Genomic DNA, 24573 nt, shown 5'->3' with positions numbered 1-24573 from the left:
TTTCTACCATTGAGTATCAAAAGGATCTGCTGAATGGTTTTCAACACCAGCTACTGACACTGCAAGCCAGCAACGAGCATTTAACACAGTACATTCAGTCTCTTCCTGCCCCAAGACCTGACCCGGTAAGATTTGCTTTACCTGATAAATTTGATGGCTCTCCTGATAACTGCACTGGTTTTCTACGTCAATGTTCTATCTATTTTTCAAACCAACCTGAAACATATCGCCAAGACCATACAAAGTGCTCTTTTATCATGACTTTGCTTACCGGGAAGGCTTAAGAGTGGGCTACAGCTGTTTGGGATCATGATACACATGTCCAGCAATCTTACAATTACTTCACCCAACTAATTCGTGATGTCTTTCAATATCCTGCTGGAGGCATGGATGCAGCAACTCAATTGACCCAGTTACGTCAAGGTAACAGACCTGCTTCTGATTATGCTATCCAATTTCGCACTCTTGCAGCACAAAGTGGTTTTAATGATGTTGCTTTGAAGCACCTTTTTCGTTCAAGTCTGTCTGCTAAGCTTCAAGCAGAATTACTATGCAAAGATGACTCCCTTGACTTCTCTCAGTTTGTTACCCTTGCTATAAAGATTGATAATCTCTTATGTACACAACCCAATCCCAAGTTTAACATTGTTTCTTATGTGCCTACTACTGCTCAAATACCAAGTCAATCTAGCCCTATGGAACCCATGCAAATTGGAAGAACTCAATTACCAGCTGATGAACGGAGAAGGAGATTACTCAATCAGCTCTGCTTCTACTGTGGTGGATCAGGTCATCGCTGTTCCAACTGTCCTGTTAAACCTGCTATCAACCCCTCTTCAAGTTATCAAGTGAATCACATGTTCAATACTTTACAGATCAGTTTATGCTTATCACTTCCCATCATTTTGTCAGTTGCTAATCAAGACCACCATTTCTCAGCGTTAATAGATTCTGGAGCAGCTGCAAACGTGATTCATCAAGATTTAGTGAAGCAGTTAAACATTCCCACAATCAAATGTGAACCACCTATTGCTGTTACTGCCGTTGATAATGGTCCCATTGGTAAAGGTCATATCACTCATCAAACACTCCCCATAAAACTCAGAGTTGGACTGCTTCACACAGAAGAAATAACTCTCTATGAAATTTCATCACCACGAAACAAAGTCATTCTAGGATATCCATGGTTGTCTACCCACGACCCACAGTTTTCATGGAAGGAAAAGGAGTTAGTCAGCTGGTCACCTCATTGTCTTGCTCACTGTCTTGAACTGCCCACCAAACTTACAGTCTGCACTACCCATCTAGCCAAGAACCCCTTTTCATTACCAACTAACATCCCCAAGGAGTATGCTGACCTAGCTGAGGTATTTAGCAAAGACAAGGCCACCAAATTGCCACCTCATCGCCCCTGGGACTGTGCCATTGACCTCCTTCCTAACACCTCTCCGCCTAAGAGCCGTATATACCCACTGTCCATTCCTGAAACCAAGGCCATGAAAGAATACATTGAAGAAGCTTTATCTTATGGATTTATCAGACCATCCACTTCTCCTGCAGCATCTGGCTTCTTTTTTGTTGACAAGAAAGATGGCGGTTTAAGGCCTTGCATTGACTATTGAGCACTCAATGCAATCACCGTTAAGAATCACCATCCCTTGCCTCTTATTCCTTCTTCTCTGGAACAATTGCAAGAAGCTCGCTATTTCACTAAACTGGACCTCAGATCGGCATATAATCTCATCAGAATCCGTGAGGGGGATGAATGGAAGACAGCTTTCCTCACCAGTAAGGGGCACTGGTTATGCCTTATGGATTGGCAAATGCACCTTCAGTTTTCCAGTCCTTCGTTAATTAAGTCTTCAAAGATCTCTTGTATCAGTATGTGATTTTCTATATAGATGACATCCTGGTCTACTCATGCTCTATGGAGGAACATATCAGTCATGTAAGAACTGTCTTGTCACGTCTGCTCCAAAATGATCTTTTTGTTAAGGCTGAAAAGTGTGAGTTTCATGTCACATCAACCAAATTCCTTGGATACAATATTAGCCATGCAGAAGTAAAGATGGATGATACCAAAGTAAAAGCTGTCTTGGACTGGCCCAAACCCAACAATGTCAAGGAGTTGCAACGTTTCCTAGGCTTTTCAAACTTCTACCGTAGATTCATCCGTGACTTCAGTACAATAGCTGCACCTGTCACATCACTACTTAAAGGAAAACCCAAGAAGCTAGTATGGACAGAGGCAGCTACATCAGCATTCAACAGGCTCAAATCCACTTTCACCACAGCGCCAGTTCTTAAGCATCCTGATCCTACACTTCCTTTCATCGTAGAGGTAGATGCCTCAGACTGTGGAATTGGTGCTGTTCTTTCTCAGCGTCATGGAACACCAGGTAAATTACATCCATGTGCATTCTTCTCTCGAAAGTTCCCCGCAAAGCAAGATGGCCACTCTTCTTCACTCGATTTAATTTTGCAGTTACATACCGGCCAGGGAGCAAAAATAGTAAGGCAGATGCATTGTCACGTATCCACGATTCTGCTGATTCACAGATGAGTCCTGAAACTATTCTACCACCCTCCATCATCATGGCACCCATTCACTGGGATATTATGGAGGAAATTCAACGTGAACAACATGAAGAGCCATCCCCTCCAGAATGTCCAGTTGGGAAAATGTTCCATCCAGTCTTCGCAATAGAATCATCCAATGGGTTCACACTTCTCTTGCTTCTGGACATCCTGGAATTAATCGCACCACTGCTTTAGTTCGAAATACCTTTTGGTGGCACACATTATCTGCAGATGTCAGTAGCTATGTAAGTGCTTGTCCAATCTGTGCTCAGTCACGAACACCTCGGCAATTGCCTGCAGCATTGTTAGAACCACTTCCAATTCCCCAGCGACCTTGGTCACACCTGTCCATTGACTTTGTCACTGATCTGCCTAATTCACAAGGGTACACAACCATCATGGTCTCCATCGACCGTTTCTCTAAGTCTTGTCGTCTCATTCCATTGAAAGGTATACCCACTGCTATGGAAACTGCACAAGTTTTGTTCAATCAAGTATTTAGGATTTATGGATTACCTGATGATATTGTTACTGATCGAGGGCCGCAATTCACATCACGTGTTTGGAAAGCCTTTTGCAGAAGTTTAAACATCAATGTCAGTCTCACTTTTGGATATCATCCTCAAGCAAATGGACAAGTAGAGCGCTGTTACATGCATGTATATTTATGTATTTGCCTGCCCTCTAGGGGCAGGAAAAGCGTGATTTACCATTGTTCTGATTTAGCAGATCCTCTACACGTGTGGACTATTTACGTGAGCTTAAAGGAAGTCAAGTTCCCACACTTCGGGGGCGGAACTTGAGTGGCCGTCCCGAGTCGGAGCTGAGCTCTCTTTTGTGTTTATCCCTCTTATTTTTCCTGTCTAATTTCTCCCACTTGTTGTTATATTCCGTTTTATTAATAAATTCCCCTTTTGATCGAGCCGTTGTATCATCCCTCTTTTGTGTTATAGCAGTGGCTGTAACATAATTGGGGGCTCGTCCGTCGTTTTTCTTTTTTTTTTCTGTTCTTTTTCTTTTCTCAGCTGTTTAGTGTGGGAGGGAAGAAAATGTGTATGGCCGTGTTTTCGTCGTGTTTGTTTGATTTACTTTTCGGTTGTGAGTAACTACGAGCGTCCCAGGTGAGTATTTGCCCTATTTATTCAGTAGTCGTCGGGTAGGTTTGAACCTGCCACTTTGTTATTTTGCCTTTTTTATTTTTAGTGGTTATTCGGAGTGGAGGCACGCTTCAGTTCACCGGCAGCTGATCTTGTTAATGGGATCGGTGTGCAGGTGTTCATGATTTTAGCGTTTAAAGTGGCCTCGAGCTCCTAACGCCACTGAAGACTAGGGAATTAATTTAATGTTAAATGGGGTAAATACGCGTGTGTTGTGGGATCGCTTTTGGTTATTCATTTTGTAAATTTAAATCGGAAAGTGAAGTTTATTCTTAATTCGTATCATGCGTGGTAATTTTGTGTAGCGGCCAAAATCACTTTGTTTTCTTTAGTTTTGACAGGTAAAGTTTAGGATTTGTGAAAACGATTTAGTGGTTTCATTTGAGTATTTTTCTGAATTGTGTTGAAACCATTATTTTCATTATTTTTGGTGAATAGCCTACGTGTGTCGAAATGACTTCGGTAGTTGATATATTTCGGGAGTCTCCTTCTGAAGAACTGCTTTTATCGTGCACAAAAGAGCAGTTATTGCAAATTGCAGAGTCTTATAAAGTCGAAATCGCTCCTAGGAATAAGACTTTGAAGGAAACTTTGCGAAACGTCCTTAAAGGCTGTCTGGTGGAGTTAGGCATTTTACAAATGCCATTAGAAAACTTTAGTGTTGTGGAGGAAGTGGCTAATCCTTCGGTAAGTGAGAATGCTATTCGATTGAGAGAGTTGGCAGTTAAAGAAAAATAATTGGAGTTAGAGAATGCCAAATTAGAGCTGCGAAAGCGTGAACTTGATCATCAGTTTGCTTTGAAACGAATGGAGTTAGAGATGAGCTCTAAGGCTGCTCACGCTGCCTCTGATGATTTTGATGTCGGCCGAAATCGGAGGATGGTCCCTCCTTTTTGTGAGAAGGACGTTGAGAAGTATTTTTGTCATTTCGAGAGGGTTGCAGCTTCAATAAAGTGGCCTGAAAATGTTTGGTCTTTGCTCTTGCAATGCGTGATAACCGGTAAGTCGCAGGAGGTTTATGCTTCGTTGTCCATTGAAGAATCTGCTGATTATACGATTGTTAAAGCTGCTATATTAAAAGCCTACGAGTTAGTCCCGGAAGCATATAGACAGCGATTTAGACAATACACGAAACTTTCGAATCAGACTTATGTTGAGTTTGCGCGTGAAAAGGAAATTTTGTTTGATCGTTGGTGCACGTCTCAAAAAGCCGAGAGTAGAGAGCAGGTTAGACAGTTAATCCTTATAGAGGAATTTAAGAGTTGTGTACCTGTCGCCCTTGCTACTTATGTAAACGAACAAAAACTAGACACGCTCTACAAGGTTGCTACTCTGGCCGATGACTTCGTTTTAACGCATAAAGTCACGTTCAAGGATGTTCAAAAACCACGAGATAAAATTCCTGTTGATCCACCTGTTGTGTTGCCTCGCAAATCGTTTAATGGTAAGCCTACTGTTTCGACTGGTGATAGGGTTTGCTTTTATTGTAAGGCCTCTGGTCATTTAATCGCAAACTGCCCTGTTTTTAAAAAGAAGTCTCATACAAAAACTGTTGGTTTGATCTCTGTTGATTCCAGTTCGAAATTTGACTGCATTACGCCTGAGTCTGATTGTGATGCCCGTCTCATCAAAACTGGTTATCGACCTTTCCTGCATTGTGGAACTGTGTTTATTCCCAGTTTGTGTAAGCCTGTACCTGTTCGTATTCTTCGGGATATGGGGGCTAGTCTTTCGTTTATTCTGGAGGGGGTTTTACCGTTGTCACAGGAGACTACCACGGGTAGTGTTGCTTTAGTCCGAGGTATTGAAATGGGAGTTATGGAGGTTCCGTTACACAGAATTCATTTGCAATCAGAATTGGTGTCGGGTGATGTGGTAGTGGGTGTTCGTTTGTCTCTTCCAGTTCCTGAAGTAACATTCATTTTAGGAAATGATTTAGCTGGAAGTAGTGTGTGGAGTTGTGCTGATGTATCACCTGAAGTTGTCTCTGTACCGCTTGTTGCTAACGCTGATGATTGTGCACTTAAGTATCCTGATGTTTTTACCGCGTGCGCAGTTACTCGCTCTATGGCCAAATCCGCTGATCGTTTCATTTCGGATGAAGTGGATTTATGCGACACGTTCATTGCAAATCCTGATGTAACGAAACTGCTTTCCGTTTCTCCACAGGAAAAAGCATATTTGACTCCCGTGATTGCCGAAAAGTCTACTTGTAAAGATCATGTTGATTTGTCTCTGTGTCCAGATAAATTAATTGCTGCCCAAAGGTTAGATGTAACTCTTGCCCCATTGTTTGAATTGGCTCAACCAGTGCCTGAGTCTGAGAGTGTGCCGGCGGCCCCGGCATATTTCCTCAAAAATGAGATCTTGATGAGAAAATGGGTGTCTTCCAAATTTCCTGATGACTGGAATGCAGTCAGGAAAATTGTAGTTCCAGTAGTTTATCGTGACATGATTTTAAGCGTTGCACATAACGGTTTGGCTGGTCATTTAGGTGTCGCGAAAACGTATGACCGGATTCTGCGAAATTTTTATTGGCCCGGTTTAAAAAGAGATGTTTCACGTTTTTGTCAGACTTGTCATGTGTGTCAAATGGTGGGAAAGCCCAACCAAGTTATTCAGCCTGCACCACTTTGTCCAATTCCCATGGTTTCGGAGCCATTCGAGCACATAATAGTTGACTGTGTTGGACCTTTTCAACGTTCAAAGTCTGGGTACAAGTACCTACTAACTATTATGTGCGTGACTACGCGTTTCCCTGAGGCGGTTCCTTTGCGTTCCATCACCGCTAGAGACATCACTAAGGCACTCATTAAGTTTTTCTCAGTTTTTGGGTTACCAAGAGTGATACAAAGTGATCGGGGAACGAATTTTATGTCTCATACGTTTTCTCAAGTTCTCAAACGACTTGGTATTAAGCATAACGTCTCGGCTGCCTATCATCCTGAGAGCCAGGGGGCGCTGGAGAGGTTTCACCAGACCCTGAAGTCTATGCTGTGCTCTTACTGTTTTGAGCTTGAGAGGGATTGGGAAGAGGGAATTCCTTGGTTGCTTTTTGCTTCACGAGAGGTAGTTCAAGAATCACTCGGGTTTAGCCCTGCGGAACTGGTTTTTGGCCACAATCCGCGCGGCCCTCTGGCCGTACTAAAAGAAAAATGGCTCTCTGATTCAAAAGGCAGTACTCTTCCTGAGTATGTTTCACAATTTCATACACGTTTATACCGAGTCCGTGAATTGGCCAAGCAAAATCTTGAAAAAGCGCAAGAGAAAATGAAAACTTGGTTTGATAAGAAAGCTAGAGAACGGAGTTTTAGCCCCAGTGACAAAGTTTTGGTTTTGTTACCGGTGCTTGGTGGGCTATTGCAAACTCGTTATACTGGCCCTTATGTGATTGAAAAGAAGTTATCAGATCGAGACTGTTATCTCTAATCCTGACCGCCGTCAGAGTTCCCGAGTCTGCCATGTGAATATGATTAAAGTCTATCATGAGAGAAAGTCCGGTGCCAAACATCCAAAGAGTGGTTTACCTTGCGTTTCAGAGGGTGAATTCTCTGCTGTCGGGGTGCTCACATCTGAACGGATGGATGAGGCAGATGAAGGACCGTCAAGGTGTATAGTTCAGGGTAGGTTGAACAATTCAGAGATGCTCTTAACTTTGTCCAGTCAGTTACCGCATTTGTCTCTGGCTGAAAAAGCTGATGTTATGGAATTGGTGAGTACGTTTTCAGTGTTGTTTAGTGACATTCCTGGCCAGACGTCAGTTATCGAGCATGATATTGATGTGGGTTTTACGCCACCTATAAAACAGCATCCATATCGTGTTAACCCGTGTAAAAGAGCTATTTTGCAAAAAGAAGTCGAATACATGTTGGAAAATAACATCGCTGAGCCCAGCTCCAGCCCGTGGAGTTCGCCATGTTTGCTGGTGAGTAAGTCAGATGGCACTTTTCGATTTTGCACTGACTATCGACGCATAAACGCTGTCACAAAAACTGACTCTTATCCTTTACCAAGGGTAGATGATTGCGTCGATCGCGTGGGCTCTGCTGTTTATGTTTCGAAACTTGACTTGTTGAAGGGATACTGGCAGGTGCCTCTGACGGAACGTGCTAAGGAGATCTCAGCATTTGTCACTCCTGATGTTTTCCTTAATTATAAGGTTATGGCTTTCGGGATGAAAAATGCACCAAGTACCTTTCAGCGGCTTGTCAACACTGTTTTGGCTGGTGTAGGGGGTTGTGAAGCTTACTTAGATGACTTGGTTCTGTACAGCTCCTCATGGGCTGAACATGTTGCGTTACTTCGCCAAGTTTTTCAGCGGTTGGCTGACGCTAAGCTCACTGTTAATCTGAGCAAATGTGAATTTGGTAAGGCCACCATTGTGTACTTAGGAAAAGTTATTGGCAGGGGGCAAGTACGGCCAGTGGCTGTAAAGGTTGCGGCCATTTGTGACTTTCATCTCCAATGGATCGTAAGCAATTGAGACGTTTTTTAGGAATGGTGGGTTACTATCGTTCGTTTTGCAGAAACTTTGCAACTGTGGTTTCTCCTCTTACCAACTTGCTGAGTCCTTAAGTTCGGTTTGAGTGGTCTGATGTGTGCCAGTGTGCATTTGAAAATGTTAAATCTCTGTTGATTTCATCTCCAGTGTTGGCCGCACCTGACCATTCACAACAGTTCAGTATTGTGGTGGATGCTAGCGATGTTGGGGCGGGAGCTGTCCTCCAGCAGATGGGTGCTGATGATGTGGAACACCCAGTGTGTTACTTTTCTAAAAAGTTTAATACTGCACAGTTAAAGTATTCTACTATTGAAAAGGAGGCATTAGCATTAGTTCTTGCGATTCAACATTTCGAGGTGTATTTGTCCAGCTGTTTATTCGATCCTTGTGTATTGTGATCATAATCCGCTTATCTTTTTGAACTCCATGCGCCATTTTAATCAGCGTCTTATGCGCTGGAGTTTATACTTGCAGCCATACGACCTTGACATTAAACATGTCAGAGTTCAGGACAACGTGGTCGCTGACGCCCTATCCCGGATTGGATAGGGCTGTGGGTAACGTATGTTTTTGAGAAACGTGTCTTTTAGTAGATGCACATTCTTGTGGTGACGGTTCACTTTTGGGGGATGAAGGTGTTACATGCATGTATATTTATGTATTTGCCTGCCCTCTAGGGGCAGGAAAAGCGTGATTTACCATTGTTCTGATTTAGCAGATCCTATACACGTGTGGACTATTTACGTGAGCTTAAAGGAAGTCAAGTTCACACACTTCGGGGGGCGGAACTTGAGCGGCTGTCCCGAGTCGGAGCTGCGCTCTCTTTTGTGTTTATCCCTCTTATTTTTCCTGTCTAATTTCTCCCACTTGTTGTTATATTCCGTTTTATTAATAAATTCCCTTTTTGATCGAGCCGTTGTGTCATCCCTCTTTTGTGTTATAGCAGTGGCTGTAACAAGCGCCTTAATCAGGAAATTGGTAGATGCTTGAGATCATACTGTAGCCAGGAACAGGAAAAATGGAGCATATTCCTCCCATGGGCAGAGTACGGCCAAAATTCTCTCACACACTCTTCAACTGGTCTTACCCCCTTCCAGTGTGTCCTAGGATATCAGCCTCCTCTATTCCCCTGGTCTGGAGAGCCATCGGAGGTGCCTGCTGTGGATGACTGGATCAGAAGAAGTGAACAGGTCTGGGACAATGCTCATGTCCGCCTCCAACGGGCTATTCGTTCTCAAAAGATCCAAGCTGATCGACGCAGACGTCCTCATCCTGAGTTTCAGCCAGGTCAAATGGTATGGCTTTCCACCCGTGACCTACGCCTGAAACTACCATGCAAAAAAATTAAGTCCCAGGTACATTGGCCCTTTTAAGATTATACATCAAGTTAATCCTGTCACGTACTGTTTAGAGCTACCTGCTAATTACCGCATCTCTCCTTCCTTTCATGTGTCACTCCTGAAACCGGCCCATGGCTCATCGAGCCCCGATGCCACTGACGAAGAACCTCCTCCACCGCTCGAAATCGAGGGAGCTCCTGCCTACCTAGTTCCGGAGATCTTAGATTCTCGCAGGAGGAGGGGTCAGATGGAATACCTCGTAGATTGGGAGGGTTATGGCGTGGAGGAGAGATCGTGGGTAGCAACTAAGGACATTTTGGATTCATCACTTATCAGAGACTTTCACCAAGCACATCCAGATCGCCCAGCACCCAGACCCAGGGGTCGTCCTAGAAAAAGAACACCTGGAGGTGTTCCTAGGGCGAGGGAATCTGTAACGTTTGATCATGCTCCCGTCCACCAGAGGGAGCCTTCACCTGAATTCTGAACTCTGCCACTTCCTGTTCCTGCCACATCAGTTCCTGTCTTGTCATTTCCTGTCACCCTGTATTTAAGCCATGTGTTTGCTATGACACTTTGCGAAGTATTGCCAGTTCACTGCCTTACTAAGCGTTTTTCATGTCTCCTTTGCTGATTATTGTTATGACCATTGCTTTAGCCTTTTTGACTCACGTTTTTGGATTACTGTTTTGGATTTGTTTGCCATTGGACTGTTTTGCCTGTATTTTGACCAAAGCCTGTGACCTGACTAGGAGTTGTGATTTTTTTTCAGCAGACCATTTAATAAAGACCCGCTTATGGAATCTACACTGCCTAAATCCTCCTTACAACTATAGCGGTGAAAATAGAACTTTAATCGAATAAAAATGTAAAAGAATAATTTGTATTATTTACTAATTACAATTGTACCATTCAACATTTACCTATGGCTATAACTTTATTATGACTAATTTATTTCATAGTCTTAAGAATTCAGAAATCATGCAATAGAAATTACGCAGTTTTACTATGATAAAACCATGGTTTATTTTTTGTAAGGGTTGTTATATGCACATTTTTTTGTTGAAGAAATTATATAGGCTGTGTCATAGCAAAAATGTAACAGCAGCAATTACATGGCATTTGGCTCCCTGTGCAGGCATTTGTAATAACATGTGCATAAATTGTTTATTTTGTGTGTACCTACAATATGTATTTTAACAGTGTTATTATTAACCAATCATTATTGCCTATTTTTTTTTTTTATATAATGCAATAATTTATATGAAGTCAATTTAAAGACTATTGATGGCTTAGGTCTGTTTTTATACAACAACAAAAAAAAAAATATTACAGTATATTAATACTTTGTAAATTATTATTTGAAGTAACAAAACCATGGTTAATTTGCAGTTGCCATGGCTACAAGAACAATGATTGGCGGTGTTATTGATAAAAAACATGGGTCATTTTCGTAAGGGAACCTGAAAAAAAAAAAAAAAAAAAAAAGGAATGTGCCTGAAAGTGATAAATGGGCCTCATTTTTACCTAAATTATTTATAATTTATTTTAATATATATTAAAAATGTATAAGGTGACTGTAAGTCTTTCTCCTCAAATGTTACTGAGCTTCAAATTTGCCTTTGAGCCCATGTGAAAAAGTAGCATAATTTACATATACTTTACAGCTTATTTTAATAAATATTCAACATTATATTCAATTGTGCATTATAGCTGACACCTAGATGAACAATTACAGTTGTTTTTATGACTGTAAGTCATTCTCCTCAAATGCTACTGACGTTAGAAAAGTGTATACCAATACCGCATGTAACTTTAGAGACGGTCCCTAAATTTGAGACTCTCGAACGTCCAAAGACAAGCCAACTTTATGTTCTTTTCTTCTTTCTCTTTTCGGCACCAGAGGGATACATCCTTTTTGTGACATGGCTTATCATTTATTACAGTGACGCGCACTTGCGCGCCGGCGCGAATTGTCAATGCACGGCAGGTGTCTGGTGTCTATGCGCAATTGCGCATGACTCAAAACGCTAGCAGACACAGCAGCAGTTGTCGGTAAATAAGAATTTTCTTGTCTTGAATTATTCATTTATTTGTTCATTATTCATTCATTAATTTATATTACTTGTTAAAGTTATTTAATTGTAACAAAAAAAAAAAATAATAATAATTATTATTATTGGGGGGGCCCCTGGTGACGAGGGGGCCCCAAGCAGCCGCTTAGTTCGCTTATGCCTCGGGCCGGCTTCATATTTTGTGTGGAAATGAAGATGCACTTTTAATGAACAATATTTATTTGCATTTATTAAATGTATTAATTAAATGTGTTAATGCATTTATTAAATAAAAATCATTTTAAATATCTTCACTCACTTTTTGTCACTTTCATACATGATGAAATAAATTATAAATTTTGCTCTTTTTTTAAATATTAATGTTTGAGTGGTATCATTGTTTCCACAAAAAATATTAAGCAGCAAAACTGTTTATAACATTGATAATAATCAGAAATGTTTATTGAGCAGCAGATCAGCATATTAGAATGATTTCTGAAGGATTGTGACACTGACACTTCTTTGTAAACAACAACAGATTTATAAACGTTTCTAATGAAAAATGTTGCGGCTCAAATCAAGCACAGCGCTAACAGTGAATCACAATTAAAAACAGTACTGTAACACCAGACATGTAGCACGTCACAGTACAGTTTATTATATAATTACAGCACAACCGTTGTGAATTTATGACAGCACTACCAATCTCAAATTCTTACCGTCATTCATAAAAAGTCACTGAGTCGAGTAACACATTACATCGCTGATTCTGCTCACGTTTGGTGCTTTGAATCATTTGAACACTTTAACTGTCCTACAGATGGCGACGCGAGCTCGTGCAGCGCTCTCAGGACCATTGTGTCCATTATTTAGCCCAAGGCCATTTGTGCGATTTCAATCTTCATGCAGTAACCAACCTTAACACACCCCTAAAAAAAAATAAACAACTCGGATCTACGCGAATCACATGGGTCATTCCTCAGAGATCGGAAAATATGGAAATCACAGAAAAAGGATCAAACACTCACTGATGCTGCAGAAGGAAAAACCATGCATCAAGAGCCGTGTGTGTAAACCTTTGAACGTGTACATTTGTGTACATTTTTCTTATTTTGCCTAAATATATATATATTTTTTTAATTTAGGACTGCACTTCAGAAGCTACAGAACATGCATGTTTCCCAGAAGACAAAATTAGTTCAGTTTATCCTGATCTTCAAATTCAAAAAGTTTTCACACCCCTGCTCTTAATACATCATTTTTAGAGAGAACTGAGATTTGGATTGAAGAACTGAATTGGGAGAGAGAAACACCAGAGTTTGAAGAGACAGTGTCATACATGGATTGACTCCTTGTGGTTGGGGAGGAACACAGAGAGAGGTGGAAGAAGGGAATGGAGGAGGAGCATAGGCTTGAGCCGCTGGTGGAGGCAGCCTCACGCCAGCATCTGTTACAGGAGCTGCAGGACACAGAAAGATGTAGAGAGAGATGGAGGAAAAGACTGAACAGAGGAGGGAGGAGAAAGAGGTTTTGCAGCGGTGGAATCTGGAGCACGACTCAGGCTCGCTGATGAATCTAATGACTGTTTTGGAGGACAAAGAGACGTACAAAGCTTTGGTTATTAACGGGTGAAACTGTACGTGTGCATTAATCAGCGCTTGTCTCAGCCCCAAAATGTCCACTTTTTTATTGGAGGAATGGTTGCTATGACTGAGACAAAAGAGAACACTGGTGAGTGAGACGGATGTCTTTCTGGCGGGGCAAGCAAAGTCATCAAGCTAAAAACTTCGGCTGGACCTGATGGGGAAGGAGTAGCTTTGGGGCCAGTGAGTTATGATTATGAATATATATATATATATATATATATATATATATATATATATATATATATATATATAGATATATATATATATATATATATATATATAGATATATATATATATATATATATTAGTGGTGGGCATAGATTTTTTTTTTTTTAAATCTAGATTAATCTCACTGTGATCTTGAAATTAATCTAGATTAAAATGGCTCATTCAAATTCTGCCGAAGGCATTCAGAATATGTGTGCTACCCAAATAACATGACAAACAGTAAGTCTTTGAGAAGGGGTTTATCAAGCTAGGTGGTGCATTAGAAAAAGGGCTCATCTCCTGTTTCCAAAATGCATCACAAAGTGCTTGAAAAAGCTGTAAACTAAATCCACATTGCACAAGGTGCAGACAACCTTACGCCTGTTTCACACCAATGTTTAAGTATTTTTCAAGTTTGTAGGTGTCAAGGTACAGAAACCAAATAATTAAATGTAAAATAGCACTGGATAGTCTTCAATGTAAAAATGAAATATACAATCAAACCTACATTTATTTAGACACTTTCACCATTTCTCAAATTATTACAGTTTTGCTATATCAAAAATTATATCTGGTGTCTGAATAATTTTTGGTTTGACTGTTAAAACTACAAAGTAATTTAGTCAAGAGCAGTGAGTGATTTTCTTTAATTTTCTTGGATTAACATTACAGCAGCCAGTCGCTAAATTAGATGTGGTCACTTTAAGAAATGATGAACGCATCCAATATAATACACATCCCATTTTTTTCCTCAACTGTTTACTTTCACTTAAGAAATAACTGACAGTTTTTTCGAGCATAATTTCCAAGGTGGATATTTTGACATATTTTGTATGTATTTGTCGGCACAAGAGAGAAAAAAATCGATGTTCAAGTGTTTGGGCCTTTCTCTGCGTGAGCCCTGAACACCAGAACACCGCGAGTACTGAATTGGGCTCTTTCACACTTTTCTGTTTGTTCAAACTGCGATTTGTATTTGTTTGTTCAGGTGCAGGAGGGACTTTGGAGAGAACTTTGCAGAAGAGAGCTCGGTTCAGTGTCGCTGTCCGTGATACGCACCGAACACAGCGCTTGTAAATGTTTAAATCGACAAGCGGTAAGGCTCAAAAACATGTGAAAAAGATGAGCTTTTGTGACGATGCGCAGCAGTGGCCCGTCAACTGTCCTGAGCATCTTTTTAGGCTGGCCTCAGCCAGTCGGTTGTATAAAATATCAAGGTGAAAGTCATCATAGCTTGCTTAGTATAGACCATAGACTGTAAAAAAATATGGACGTAGTGTCTGTGACGTCACCCATAGTCTCCTCAATAGCGGTTTTGAAGCTCAAAGTGTGCAGAGCGGGCCGTCGCCATCTTGGCAGCGCGTCACCGCGCGACTCTCCCGTATAATCGAAAATGGGCAAAAAGGTGGGAGCTGATTGCTGAAGCCACGCCCACCTAGCGCGACAGCATTGTCAGCAGCGGCAATCCACCTGTCACTCAAGTGGCCACGCCCTTAATTAAGCAGAACTTTAAGTCTTAATATAATTTAAACGGATAAGTTGTAAAAAAATTCACAGTTGTCATGAAGGGCAAAATTAGCTATATAGACCAAAATCATTTTTTGAACCATGCTGTAAACATGTTTTTTTCTGTTGTAAAGTTGGGCATTTTAACATGGGGAGTCTATGGGACTGACTCCCTTTTGCAGCCAGCCTCAAGCGGCCAGTCGATGAATTGCAGTTTTAGTCACTTCCTTATTGGCTTCACGAGAGAGAGCGTGAGGTTGCCGCTCGGTATAGACCCAGCTCCCAACCCAACTTTGAGAATAGATTAACGGCGATATTTTTTTTATCGCCCGATAAGAGACGCCGATAACGGCCCACCACTAATATATATATATATATATATATATATATATATATATATATATATATATATATATATACATATATATATACATATATACATATACATATATATATACTGTATATAAATAAATAAATATATATATATATATATATATATATATATATATATATATATATATATATATATATATATGAATTAGCGTGTTAATTGAATTAATTATAAGAATGAGTTACACCTGTGCTAAACTGGTTGATCATTCTGAATAAGCTCCTCCCAAATGTTGTTAATAAAACATAATTTAATGTAGATCTACATCATTCACTCACATGTTCAGTACGTCAGTATTAGTGTTTGACATACTTGAGTATCTGCAGTTTATAGTTTAAATCCTGAAGTTTGTGTTTGAGCAGCTGGACTCCTGATTCTCCTGGGTGATTGTAGCTCAGATCCAGCTCTCTCAGGTGTGAGGGGTTTGAACTCAGAGCTGAAGACAAATAACCACAGCCTTCCTCGGTCACCATACAGCCAGACAACCTACAGACACACACACACAGAGACAGATCAACTACAGACACACACACACACACAGAGACATCATCCACAGACACACACACACATAGACAGATCAAATACAGACACACACAGATCATCTACAGACACACACACACACCCACCAGACACACACAGACACACACACATTGTGATCAGTTGACTGTAAATGATCTCTTACATGTTCTTTATACCTCAGTATCTGCAGCTGACAGTTTGGACTCTTCAGTCCATCAGAAATAAACTTTACACCAGAGTCCTGAAGGTCATTGTTCCTCAGATCCAGCTCTCTCAGGACACAGTTTGAGGATTGTAGAGCTGAAGACAATCTCTCATAACACTGAGCAGTGAGATTACAGCCAGCAAGACTGAAAGAGACAAGAACACACACCAACAGTCAGATCATCTACAGACACACACTGATACACACACACACTGACACACACACACACACACACAGTCAGATCATCTACACACACACATACACACACACACACACAGTCAGATCATCTACACACACACACACACACACACACACACACACACACACACACACAGTCAGATCATCTACAAACACACACACACACACACACACACACACACACACACACACAGATAATCTACAGACACATACACACACGCACACACATGGACACACACACACACACACACAGTCAGATCATCTACACACACACAGACACACACACAGTCAGATCATCTACACACACACACACACACTGTTGAAAAACCCATGACATAGTAATTGTAGCTCCACCCACTGTTGATAGCTGCACCCTATTCTGACTCCAATTAAGGGCCTTTAAAAAGGGTTGCTTTAGAGCAGCAATCAGTTCACTCCTTGTTTACTGCTCTGGATTCTTTCATATGGTGTTGTGGCTGTGTACAGATGTAAGTTTATTGTTTTTGTATGTTTTGGATTTTGTTTGTAATTCCTTTGATTGTTTAAATTTATTTGTTTATCTTGTTTAAGTTCAGAAACCAGTCTGATACACCTGTAGAAAGAATGATGTACTGGCATTGGTGAAATAAACATGCAAATGTATGTTGTCTCAAGGTGTTTTAACTGACATCCCCATTGTGATGCTCCCCCTACGAATAAGCAGTATCCTAAGAGTCTTTTACATGGTCCTTCGAGCCGTACTTGAGCATTCCAATGGACCAAGAGCAACATATTAACCAATGTCATGTACCACCTCGGCGAGAGTCTTCAAGACAGACCAAGCCTCCAGTCTATCTTGAGGACTACGAGACTACCTTACCGCCCTCGAAGCCTCCTCGAGCCAGTCAGTCAGTTTCCTCAGCCCCAGTCCAAAGTAGGGCTGTTTCGAATGCCATTTTTTGAGCTTCGAAGCTTAGGTGGCAATCAATATCGAATATTCGAAGCTTCGGTGGATTGGGCTAAATATATAATAATAGTGTCGGTTTGCATTTGTATCATCTTTCACGACTTCACGTTTCACTCTTCGGCATCGTATATGTGTTGCGGCAGACCCAGTGGAGTGCAGTGTTGCATTTGGTGCAATATGATCAGGTGGCACACATTCTTTAAATATGAATAAACATTTAATAATCTTTTAAATAGAACAGTTTCCGGTACGCATTACTCGGGCAGGTTTATGCTCCGAAAACGGACAGTGCACAAGTGATACAAAACACAAAGTCTGTTGAGAGCAAGAACTTTAATAAGGTATTAATAACGAACATTTCTTTAAAACAAATGAATCCCAAAACAGAAATTAAATTAGTAACACACAGTGATTTCAACGAACTGTAATAAATAAAGAACACGGTAGCATGCTTATAAACAGCTGAATAAGAATATATTAATTGTTTTTAAAATGATACAAAATGTAATATCTATTACAATTAGTTTTATTCTATATAAGGGATTTATTTTGTCTTATTCTGACTTTTTGTTTTATTATTAGCCTGCAGTTCGTTGAACTAGATTCATTTATTATTCGTAAATCTAATAATTACTGACACCGTAGCGGGTTGGCTATTTAAATTTAAAGTAATTGTAATGAATTTTATTCACTCCCTTATATAGAATAAACTGTAATAGGTTAAATAGAACAAGGTAATGTTAGCCTAGCTAGACAGCTCACATTTCAATGACAAAAATATTTAGGCTCTTTCAAACACTTAAAAGCCTATATAAATCGCAACCCAGTGGTTGGAAACTTTTGTGAAACTACCTATACTCGTTTCATGTTGTGTGCGAGGAAGATGAGTTTGTCCACATTTTCTGGTAAAAGGGAACTTCGGGTCTTGTTGACGATGTAGCCAGCTTTTGAGAAAATGCGCTCTGATGGAGTTGAAGTGGCCGGAACGCAAAGAGGGTGTTTGGCTGCAAATGCCAGTTTAGGGTAGCGGTCACTGTTTTGCTTCCACCATGCCAGTGGGCCCGACTGTAATTTAGTAGCATCTCTCAAATACTGCTCCATCTCTGTCTTTGCGCTGTCTCCCTGTTCTTCTTCCTCTTCGTCATCAGCCTGCATCAGCATTGAAATCTCCTTCTGTTTTTTTTTGGCGGATGGTGGTGGCGCATCCGTCTCCTCTTCTCCGTGGCTTGCTGACAGCTCTTCTCCCTTGCGAACGATCTGTTGCTGATGCAGATGTTCAGCTAGTCTGACAACCTAAACAAATAGCATTTTCTTAGTCTAATCTATGCGTAGTGCACACAATAATCTTAGTGGCATAATCACAATACATTTTAATTATTTACTATTATATAGTAGTAATAAAAATATAAGTCTAACCTCAATGTATACCAGGTCCTTCTTCTCATCCTCAAGGAATTTAAGGTGCTTAAATCTCACGTCTAGTGCTGAAGAAAGGAGATAGATGCTGGTGGGTTCCAAATTCAACAGTTCCCATCTGCTGTCGATCTCCTTGACAAGGGTATTCTTCATTTCTCTGATGGCAGGGCTGTCATCCTCTTCTGGTGACAGGTGGCGTTTCTTCAGGTTAAAGAGCATTGGCACTGTTGCCGACAACGACAAGTTTGCCTCCTGTGATAGTAGTTCTGTGAGTGTGAGCAGGGGCCCAAGTAATTCTGATGTCTCTTGTGCCAGTTTCCACTGGTCTCCTTTCAAGTCAAGGGTGCGATTTCCTTTCTTAGTGATGCTGGGATCTGACAAAACAGCTGTCACTGGCCATCGTTGCTCCACCAGTCGGTTAAGCATTTCATACGTAGAGTTCCAACGAGTAGCAACATCTTGAATGAGTTTGTGTTGTACAACGTTCTGCTGCGTTTGTTTCTCTTTCAAAGCAGCTGTAGCCTTGGCACTTTTTTTGAAGTGCCCTACGAGATTCCTGGAGATTTATGCATAGTTGCAGCATGTGTCCTGAGCAGCAGACCCCTTGAATGGTTCCCCATTTCTCTGGTTCTTTATTCAGCGTCTTGGTGCACAGCTTCATATTGCTGGCATTGTCGTGAACAACGGCTATTCGCTTGTAATTTGGAATTGCGAATGCATCTGCCGCGTCTCCAAGCTGTTGTGCAATGTTGACTCCTGTATGGCTTGACTCAAATGCTTTGGTTTCCAAAACGAAGGCAGAGAGTTCCCACTCCTGAGTTATAAAGTGACAGGTGACAGCCATATACGCCTCCATACTCACGGAAGTCCAGATGTCCGTTGTGAAACTTAAGGCCGTAGCTTTTTCAACGAGAGCATAAATTTGGCCTCGCAGATCGCTGTATTTAAGAGACAGGGTGTTTGAAATACTGGAACGGTTTGGGACAGTGTAGTCTGGCTCCATTATCTTCATTAATTTTCTGAAGCCTTCGCCTTCGACTACATTAACGGGCCTCATGTCCATAGCGACAAACTCCACTATGGCATCTGTTATCTCTCTCTTTCTTTTCTCTGTTAACGGTTTTCGGAATTGCAGGATCTGCTGTGAAGTTTTGGGTTTTGTTGAGCATGTTGATGGCTGCGATACCTGTGGATGTACCTATAAACAAATTATTATTAGCCTGTGCTGCTTTATGTTTTTAAATAGTGTCGTATTTGCAATTAGCCTATTTATCATAGCAAATTAAGCGCATAAAAGCAGGTTTTTTTTTTTTTTGCCGCGTGCTACTTACAGAACTCAGGTGATTTTTCAAACTTGTGGTGCTGTTGTGGTAGGCCAGTTTCAAATCACATATTTGACAAACTGCCTTTGTCTTGTCATCCTCACTTAATTTAAAGTGCTCCCAAACAGCTGAGGTCTTGGGCATTTTGTACCTATTCAGTATGAGATGAAATAAATCACTACGTTCGCCAACGGGTGGTTCAAGCATGAGTGAGAATGAGTCCGCGACGGAAGTCACGTGTTGAAAATAAAAGAATATTCGAATCTCAAAACTGAAAATCAAATGCCACCCCACCGATCGAATATTCGATAATTTTAGTACAGCCCTAGTCCAAAGCAGTATTTAATATGCCAGAGAGAGTCATTCTGAACCTTGTGACCCTGTCTTGCTGGAAATGAAGTAGTTAAAGGAGTTTGTAATGGAATTAGGCCGAAGTGTGAAGCAGATAAATTCCAAAGTGAATCGGATGTGTTCTTCAGGAAGTTCTTGGTCATCTGAAGAAGGTAGCAAAAATTTATCTGCACCAACCTCACCTGATAAGGATTCTCTCGTCCCTTGTACGGTGACTGATTCAGCTGCAGCATTAGCTCAAGAACTCAGAGTTCATTTACAGGAACAACATCATGGGAAAGTTAGTTCCGAGTTAAAGTCACCGCCATGTGTGAGTAGAGCGTCCTCTCTTCCTCCACCTCCTTCTATGGTGCTGACTCCTCAATCCCATTTGGCTCCTGATTTGAATGTTTCACACGTAAATCAAGTCCCTACTGATGTGAACGTTGTTAGCCATTCAGTGTCAAGGCAACTACTTGCAGATCGAAGCCCTTATGCTCCTCATTTGTCTACTTTGATGGGAAGTTCACAGTATCCGGCAAGTCAGTTCATGGCCCCTGATTTGCATGCTCTAAACCCTTGGGTGGATCCATATCATCAGTTATCAGGACAGTCTCATGCATCTAGACCTGCAGTGCAGCCACCAATCCCTCCTTGTGCTATGAATCCACCATTGTTTGGCCCAGTTTATCCTGGTTTTTGGCCACCAGTACCAGGTCCTTTGTATCCAAGCCATTTGTCAGTTCCTATGAATGCTGTTCACCAAGCACAAGATTGCCAGGGTTTTATGTCATCTCAGTATCCACCATTTTCACAGCAGGCTTTGCATAATTCGGTGGTTAGATCTGAACCTCCTATTAGTCAATTACCTGTTCCTTCTACATATTTGGCACGATTACACCATCTGTACCCATTACAGCTCAAAGTGGAAATATGACCACTTGTGTCCAGCAGGGGAATCAAGATGTTCAGTCTTCACTACCATTAGCTATGCCCAGTTTACCTTTACCTCCTCTTGTGAGACCTATTGTGCAACAACAAAGTAACAAGATACAAGAGAATAATCTTATACCTTGTGTTTCTCAGTCTTCAGTTTAACAGCCTGTTTCAAGTTCTCAAACAGGATATGAGCCAAAAGCCCAAGTAAGCTATCCTCCATAATATCTTCTCGAATTGAAGGTCCTTCATTTCCATATCTTTATAAGGAGGATCCTAAACAATTCATAATGTTAAAGATGGCTCTGGAGAATTTACTACCCCTCCATATTCTCCTAGACCATTTAAAATTAGATTCAGCATGCAACTTAGTTTTGGCTTATTCTAACCATCCTCTGCCATTCAGTGCAGCGTGGGCAGCCCTCCAGCAGAAATATGGTCAGCCAACTAGTTTTGAGAGAAATCGCTGAGATTATGGGCCTCCCAACCATTAAAACTGGTGATTCACAAGCTTTCAGTAGCTTAGCAGTTCGTATTCGTGCCTTGGTGGGGATGTTACAGTCCTGGGGTGAAGGTGAAGGAGCAGCAGAGTTGGCCTGTGCTTCTCATGTACAGAAACTATTGAGTAAACTCCCCCCTGAACAAGTTGCTAATTACATCCGGCATAGTAGAGCCACTCGACCAGGAGAACCCAATAACTTGGTGAATTTATCTTCATGGCTGCAAGAGGAAGCAGACTGTCAAGCAATAGTAGGACAAGTCGGTGTTGTCCGGCAGAAACCTAATGACCATTACCAGATGGGGAGGAAACTAAGGCAGTACCAACCAACTACAACTATTCTTCATGGAGTAAGTGGTGTTCCAGTAGAAAGATCAGTGATTCTTTTAGTCCCGTCCAAAATTCCAGTTTTGAGGGAAAGGAGTTGCTGAGGTTCCCATGTCCATTCTGTAAAAGTGATGATCATCACCTCAGTAGATGCCAAGCTTTTAGCCTGCTTGATCTGGAGAATATGAGAAAATGGATTAAAGAGCATCATTGCTGTTGGAGATGTGGCAGGGCTCATCCGGCCTCTCGGTGTGACCTAAAGAAAGGCTGTCCGAAATGTAAAGGTAAACACATGGGAATTCTACATGAGGTGAATCAGAAGAAGCCAGACTCTGGTGTTTTCTTGCTTAGTCGCCCAAGCTGTTCCCCAAGAGTTGTACTGAAAGTAGTTAAAGTCCTGCTGAGCCATAATGGTAGATGTATGGAGACTTATGCCTTCTTAGATGACAGTTCTGAAAGGACAATGCTCTACCTCTAGCAGCACAGCAACTTGGATTGAAGGGCAGAGCTGAATCATTGGTGCTAAGAACTGTGCGTCAAGACACAGAGGTCCTGAGAGGAGCCAGTGTAAACTTTACCATTTGTCCAGCAAATTCTCATAAGAAATATCAGATCCAAGGGGCTTTCACTGCACAGGGATTGGGCCTTCCTGAGCAATCCTATCCCATTTCTAGCCTTCTAAAACGATTCAACCATCTAAAGGGACTTCCACTGGAAACATTTAATAAAGTCCAGTCTATGCTTTTGTTTGGTGCTGATCATTCGTATCTTATAGCTCCAGTGGAGAAGGTTCGTCTTAGCCCTCATGGGGGACCAGTCGCAGTTCATACCAGATTGGGATGGGCTCTTCAAGGTCCAGTATCGTCCGCTCAATCAAATGAGACTGAAACCCAGTGTCTGTTTCTTTCTGGAGTTTCCATTACTTCTCAACTCCAACAGGATGTAGAGCGGTTATGGCAAGTGAACGTGTTTCCCTATAAGAGTGAAAAGACCATTATACGGTCCAAACAAGACGAGTATGCCCTAGATTGTCTTAACCGGTTGACGACAAGAGAGACTGTGAATGGGGTCTCTAAATATGCTACTCCTCTACTTCGTTTAAAGCATGCACCCTTGTTCAATGCTCCTAAAGTGGCAGTTATGTCATCCCTCCGATGCACAGAGCGCCAACTGACATGAAATCCAGAGCAGGCTCTTATCTATGAAGGAGAGATTCAAAAACTGGTTGATTCTGGTTATGTGAGAAAGTTGAGTCATGAAGAAGCCTTTCAAAGTAGTGAGTCCTGGTTTGTACCTCACCATCTCGTAAAGCATAATGGAATGAATCGATTAGTGTTTAACTGTTCCTATATGTATAAAGGAGAATCACTGAATGCTCACCTACTGCCTGGTCCGACCTTAGGGTCATCCTTATTAGGTGTACTCCTTCGTTTTAGGGAACGTCCTGTGGCCATTAGTGGTGATATTAAGTCCATGTTTCATCAAGTTTGTCTGTTGCCTTCTGATAAACCTCTCTTGCGTTTTCTGTGGCGAAGCATGAGACTGGATAAGCCAGTTGATGTTTATGAATGGCAAGTTTTGCCATTTGGAAGTACCTGTAGCCCTTGCTGTGCGGTTTATGCTTTGCAAAATCATGTAAGAGCTCTACCAGAGGATTGTGAAGATGTTAAGGAGTCTATCACCAAGGCTTTTTATGTTGATAACTGTCTACAAAGTGTAATGGACATCCAGACAGCAAAGGAGTTGGTTGGGAAGTTACGGACCCATTTGAGAGATGGAGGCTTTGAAATTCGACTGTGGGCAAGTGATGTTTCAGAGGTGGTGGAAGATCTGCCCAGCGACGCAAAGTCTGCCCACACTGAACTTTGGTTAAGTCAAGACTGTTCAGATCCTAGTGAAGGCATGCTGGGACTAATTTGGGACTGTGCCAGAGATACCCTCGGTTACAAACATCGTCCTGTTGCTTATGATTCTCTTACCTTGCGCAATGTTTATAGGGTCCTTGCAAGTCAATATGACCTATAGGGTTCCTTCTACCTTTTACCACTAGAGCCAAAGTCCTGCTTTAACAAATGTGGGGTAAAGGAAGACAATGGGATGATCCTGCACTACCTGAAGATATTAAGAAGGCCTGGGTAGCATGGGAGAGTGAACTTCCTGCTATCACATCCTTTGAACTACCAAGAACATATGGTCCTGTTGATCTTGATGGAAATTCCTTTAGGAGGGAGTTGCACGTATTTTGTTACGCCTCAGAATTGGCTTATGGGTCAGTGGCCTACTTAAGGACTGTCAATCAGTAGAGTGAAGTTCTAGTCTCCTTTGTGTTGGCCCGATCCAGAGTTGCACCTCGTAAGTCAATTTATATACCTCGTCTAGAATTGTGTGCTGCCCTCACTGGGGTTCAATTGGCAAATCTGTTGCAGAGGGAACTTGATCTGCTTATTCAACAAACAATATTGTGGTCTGATTCGATGACAGTACTCAACTGGA

At 41.4% G+C, this 24573-nt stretch overlaps 1 protein-coding gene and 1 long non-coding RNA gene across 12 annotated transcripts in view; one reads left to right on the top strand and one right to left on the bottom strand.

Annotated features, from left to right (window-relative positions):
• LOC128020811 (NACHT, LRR and PYD domains-containing protein 3) overlaps positions 1-24573 on the bottom strand; it is a 638518-nt gene that overhangs the window by 77551 nt on the left and 536394 nt on the right. The window contains exons 7-8 of one of the 11 annotated variants that reach the window (XM_052608386.1): positions 16078-16251; positions 15695-15868 (exon numbers count right to left, since the gene is read on the bottom strand). The exons of 9 other annotated variants lie outside the window; for them this stretch is intronic. In XM_052608386.1, coding sequence (XP_052464346.1) covers positions 15695-15868; positions 16078-16251 — 348 coding nt within the window. The remainder of the gene's footprint in view (positions 1-15694; positions 15869-16077; positions 16252-24573) is intronic. One more of the 11 variants, XM_052608309.1, reaches the window with a different exon arrangement.
• The window catches only part of LOC127939993 (uncharacterized), a 235539-nt gene that overhangs the window by 45420 nt on the left and 165546 nt on the right, over positions 1-24573 (top strand). The window lies entirely within an intron of this gene.

This window comes from Carassius gibelio, chromosome A1 (genome assembly GCF_023724105.1).
Source record: "Carassius gibelio isolate Cgi1373 ecotype wild population from Czech Republic chromosome A1, carGib1.2-hapl.c, whole genome shotgun sequence".
In the NCBI taxonomy this organism is placed as follows: Eukaryota; Metazoa; Chordata; class Actinopteri; order Cypriniformes; family Cyprinidae; genus Carassius; species Carassius gibelio.
The sequence above is the reverse complement of the archived record's forward strand: the minus strand, read 5'-3'. Positions and strand labels throughout refer to the sequence as shown.